Source organism: Oncorhynchus mykiss, chromosome 21, assembly GCF_013265735.2.
Source record: "Oncorhynchus mykiss isolate Arlee chromosome 21, USDA_OmykA_1.1, whole genome shotgun sequence".
Taxonomy (NCBI): Eukaryota; Metazoa; Chordata; class Actinopteri; order Salmoniformes; family Salmonidae; genus Oncorhynchus; species Oncorhynchus mykiss.
The window spans coordinates 50,080,658-50,085,652 of record NC_048585.1 but is presented as its reverse complement, the minus strand read 5'-3'; the positions used below and the strand labels follow the sequence as shown (position 1 = coordinate 50,085,652).

The following is a 4,995-nucleotide window of genomic DNA, read 5'->3' as shown; positions in this document are numbered from 1 at the left end:
TGAGATAAAGCCTTCCCTGCATCTGAGAGAGTTTTAGGATTTTATTTCTGATGCAGTGACAATAGCCTGACTGACACGACTCACCTGGTACACAGTAATGGAATGCTGAAGACCTCAATTTTGGTGTCAGACTGACAGGCACCCCATACTGGCTGAAGCATTTTGTCACTGCACCCATATGATTTCTCCCCTGTGTATATGTATGCCTGGATAAAGAGGTAACACTTCCAACTAGGGGGTTGTCGTAAGCAAAAAGGCGTCCCCTAAATTGACAGAATGGGGCACCCCACTAATTGTACATTTTGGATAAAAGTGGCCAATATATTTCAATGCTATAGCGCATCATTGTCTTGTTCCAGGCAGGTATGCATCAGTCACATGAATCTATTGATGTCTTCAACTCACAATAGAACGAGAATAGTTTGTGACAGTTATCAATTAAAATGTTTAGTGACATGCTGATAGCAAGTTTTTGATTAACATAATTGGTGAAGCAAAGGGAAATTCTAAATTGATCTGGGAGAATCTAAAAAAGTTAACAGAAAGACTGTAACACAAAAAGATTAGCAATCATGGTGAATGACAATCCAACACAGGATGCAGTCGAAATAGCAACAGCCTTCAATTCCTACTTTGTTGACTCTGTCAGGGTACTGACACAGAACTCCTCCACTGGTTTCTTGGACTCAGTGCTAGTGAATGACACTCAACCTGCCTTAATCGTAAGGGAAGTTTCTGAGTCAGAGGTGAACAAGGTGATTAGCTCACTAAAGAACTCTAAAGCAAAATATGTGTTTGGGCTGTACTCTACCTTTCTTAAAATCTACAGAGTCACTTATTGGCCCCATTACTAAGGTCACCAACATATCTGTTGGTGAGGGGGTGTTTCCAAGGGTCTGGAAGTCAGCCAGAATAACAGCCATCTTTAAATCGGGTGACCCTACTGAAGTGAGTAACTACAGGCCCATTAGTACCTGTAGTGTCGAAGGTTGTTGAAAAGTGTGTAGTAGAGCAACTGATTGCCCACCTCAACAACAGCCCCTTCACATTACTCTCCATGCAGCTTGCCTTTAGAGCAAAACACTCCACAGAAACGTTCAACTGCTTTCTTCTGGAAAATGTAAAGTCCAAGAAGGACAACGGGGCATTGTTGGGGCTGTGTTTCTGGACCTAAGGAAGGCTTTCAATACTGTTAACCATGAGGTTATCACAATTGTTTCATTTCCCTCATGCCTTGAGCTGTCGCCCACTCTTAGCTATGATGTGGGTGTGCCCCAATGGTCAATACTGGGGGCCCTCCTGTTCAGCTTGTACATTAATGATCTGCCTTCTGTCTGTACTGGGTCTGAAATTCAAATGTATGCAGATGATACTGTGATATGGGCATGTAAGAGCAAACAAGCTGCACAGGATCTCACTACTGTAATGGTCCCGGTTAAAGTGTCTGACTCATGTTTATCTCAATGTAAAAAAAAAAAAAAACTCCTTCAAAGAGGGCAACTGATGCTACGGAGCCAGATGTGTCAGGGGAAAAGCTCCAGGTGGTATCTAATTAAGTACCCTGGCATCACTATTCCAACCTCTTAAAGCAGGTGAAGTGTAACTCATTCTAGCCAATTCCAGATTTATGCAAAATTGGTTGACTAGAGGTAGCAAAACTGTACTTCAAGTCTATGATACTCCCCCACTTAATTGGGTCCAAGCTTGCTGTAGATCAAAACACGCTCTCAAAATGTTTGATAGGAAGCCCAAAAGCATCACTGTTACACCCTCAGAGAGCATAACCTCCTGAGTTGGAAAAATATTGCGCAATAGACATCTGGTATTCAAGATCCTACATGGCCTGACGTCCCACTCCACTCAGTACTTTTGTTCAACAGAAAACCCAAACCTATGGCAGCAGATCCACAAGGTCTGCCATGAGATTGCTTCCCATGTCTGGAACACACTGCACCACCTATCACAAAAAAAAGACATGGCTGAAGGGCAAGCAGCCTTTGAACATAATCCCTAGTTCTGTATTGCAGCATGAGGTATACAAACACTTGCTTCTATGGATTTTGTTTTGTTAGTCCGCATACTACATTTTTTTTGTGGGGGGGGGAGGGGTTCTACATGTCCTGTTGCGCTGAGTGTGCTCACTGCTCATTATCTATTATTGTAATCGTTTTTAATAACCTGCCCAGGGACTAAGATTCAAAATTAGCCAGCTGGCTAAAACGTTGATTAATGTGCACTCACCTTGTGAAAAATAACCCAGAATGCTGCATAATGGATTTATAGGGCACAACACCCGCTAAAAGATGAATGCAAGTAAGGAACCATAGGTGCACAATACCTTGGAGCTTTATTCAAAGACAACTTCAAAACATGGAAATGCCACTGGTATGCAAAAATGTACACAATACAAACCAAACCACAGTTGTACCAAAAACATACAAGCCCAAAATAAAACAGCTTCTCTGAAGCCACTTTAAAAATACCATAGATGAGTAGATGCAAGTTCATACATAAAAAAATAAAAAGTCCTAAAACACTACCAAGAAAATTATTAAAAACAATTTAAGCAGGTCCTGAGATGACATGACCTAATGCCACTGTTTCCAGGGTTATACGGTCTTCTGCTGTCCCTTCTTTCCAATCAGTGACTTATGGATATGAGGGATGACACCTGAAACAAAACAAAGTAATTAGTGGATGCAAATAAATAAAAAACAGGGAAATTGGTACAAAGGCAATCCCAGTGGCAAAGACTACAAAATAACTTCTGCACTTACCACCACCAGCAATCGTAGCTTTAATGAGAGAATCCAACTCTTCGTCGCCTCTAATGGCCAGTTGCAAGTGACGTGGGGTGATACGCTTGACCTTCAGATCCTTTGACGCGTTTCCAGCCAGCTCCAGAACCTGAAGTTGAGGAGCGCGTGGGTAAATATTTGGTTACCGACTCTCGCACGAGCACATCAATTAACTTCGATTGCATGCACAGTACTGTATGGTTTTAGTGTCATGAACCGCCACAAAGTGTTGTAAACATACAATCACAGTCGCGATGTCTACCAACGTTACCTCAGCTGTCAGGTACTCAAGAATAGCCGCGCTGTACACAGCTGCAGTCGCCCCAACTCTGCCATGGCTTGTTGTTCTGGATTTCAGATGTCTGTGAATACGGCCCACTGGGAACTGGAAAGCAGAGCGGGAAACGTTAAGGCCAAGCCTGCACCCGTTCGTGCTATCCGTGATCCTTGATACGTCCCTACCCCACTGAAGTTGAAATGTTAAATCGTTAGGTAAGGATTGTCATCCCAAGGATGCCGAATAACACTGCCATGTGTTCAATCAAGTAGCTACCTAGCCAGCTAGTTAGCCATCAGTAAGTCAAAAAAAAGTCAAGAGCCAATTCAACAAAATTATTTTACGAAACACCCACCACCAAGTAACTCAACTAAATAGTATCGGTTTGCCAACATTTATACGTTCGCTACATAAGTTCCAAATTAACAAGTAACTGCGCTACCTTGCCACACGTTTACCAGAATTGTTGGCGCTAGCATTGTTAGCATGTCATGAATGACTGATGTACTCACCTGCAAACCGGCTCTCTGTGAGCGCGAAATGGCCTTCGTCTTAGTTTTCCCGGAGTCTTTTCCAGCCTTGCCACCAGCCTATAATAGAGACATTGATGAAGTATATTTATGTATTGAGAAATTGATGCAATATATATGTATTTTTAATTAGCCAGTTTATTCGGCAGCGCGTGCAATGGTTGATAGCCAGGCGACTCACATTGCTAAGGTTAGTTACCTAACGTAACTAGCTAACATTAGCTACAGAATAACTTTAGCGAATACATGTTTCTCGAATACAGGCTAATCCTCACGTAGCACTCGTTCAATAAAGTGATAGATTTAGCAACGAAGTATATATATATTTTTTAAATAATTAAAAATACCATTGTATAAGATGTCCCTGCTATTTTCAGTTACACAGATCTTCCACGACTATTTGTCTAGTTTGAACAAGTCCCGCCTTAGATTGCCATGTATTTATTGAGAGGACCTTGATCCGGGACTTTGCATGGAAGAAGCCAGCCAATCAACTCTCGAAAATCTTTTTGGGCCATGGCTCTTAGCCAATCACAATGTAAAAGTGCTCACTGTGCGGGAATTTGACACGTAATTTCTCATTGCATGTTGGATAAAGTAGTTTCTAATTTATTCTAAATTTATTTAGCAGACTTTATAGCAGAGAATAACATAACTTCTGTTTATGCTATGTGTGGACCTAACAGTTTTTTATTGAAATTAAATAGCCCAAAAATATATCTTATTAATAATCAACCAGTGTGAAAAAGTCTTTATGAAACATCAGTTGATAAATCAATTGATTCCTTGAGAAAAAAAACATGATTGATTACAATTCACAAACTGAAATAGGCCTACTGAGAGGATAACAAAAAAGTCTACAGAGTGCTGGATAGCCATCTCATTTAGATACAAACTCTCCGAACAATGTATATCTACAATAAAGGCAATGTTTATTAAAGTGCCCTTCCTTTCTATGAACAACTATACCATTGTCAAGTTGTATATAGGGTTTGGGGTTAAAATAGTGTTAGGAGCTAAGCTTAAAATATGCTGAACAAAAATATAAAAGCAACATGTAACAATTTTGAGGATTTTGATATTCATTAGGCCTTAATCTATGGATTTAATCTGGGTGGGCCTGGGTGGGCGTGGGCCTGGGAGGGCATAGGCCAACCCACTGGGGAGCCAGGTCCAGCCTATCAGAATTAGTTTTTCCACACAAAAGGGCTTTGTTACAGCCATAAATACTCCACAGCTTTTGATATCCCACACCTGTCAGGTGGATGGATTATCTTGGAAAATGAGAAGTGCTCACTAACAGGGATGTAAAGAATTTGTGCACAGCATTTCAGAGAAATAAGATTTGTGTGCATAAGGAACATTTCTGGGATCTTTTATTTCAGCTCAC

The 4,995-nt window shown here is 40.9% G+C and overlaps 1 protein-coding gene across 1 annotated transcript; it reads right to left on the bottom strand.

Annotated features, from left to right (window-relative positions):
* Positions 1 to 2,328: 2,328 nt before the first annotated feature.
* LOC110500633 (histone H2A.Z) lies at positions 2,329 to 4,099 on the bottom strand. Its single transcript, XM_021578114.2, has 5 exons — positions 3,953 to 4,099; positions 3,588 to 3,665; positions 3,070 to 3,183; positions 2,778 to 2,907; positions 2,329 to 2,671 (listed from the first exon to the last, which is right to left on the bottom strand). The coding sequence occupies exons 1-5, from the start codon at positions 3,953 to 3,955 to the stop codon at positions 2,610 to 2,612; spliced, it is 387 nt and encodes a 128-aa protein (XP_021433789.1). The 5' UTR covers positions 3,956 to 4,099; the 3' UTR covers positions 2,329 to 2,609.
* Positions 4,100 to 4,995: the final 896 nt, after the last annotated feature.

What these genes read in the sequence shown, in the direction of transcription:
- LOC110500633 (XM_021578114.2), bottom strand. An exon ending in CACAGAGAGCCGGTTTGCAG is followed by an intron (nt 3,184 to 3,587) that starts GTGAGTACATCA and finishes TCTGCTTTCCAG; the next exon opens with TTCCCAGTGGGCCGTATTCA. An exon ending in TTGAGTACCTGACAGCTGAG is followed by an intron (nt 2,908 to 3,069) that starts GTAACGTTGGTA and finishes CCTCAACTTCAG; the next exon opens with GTTCTGGAGCTGGCTGGAAA.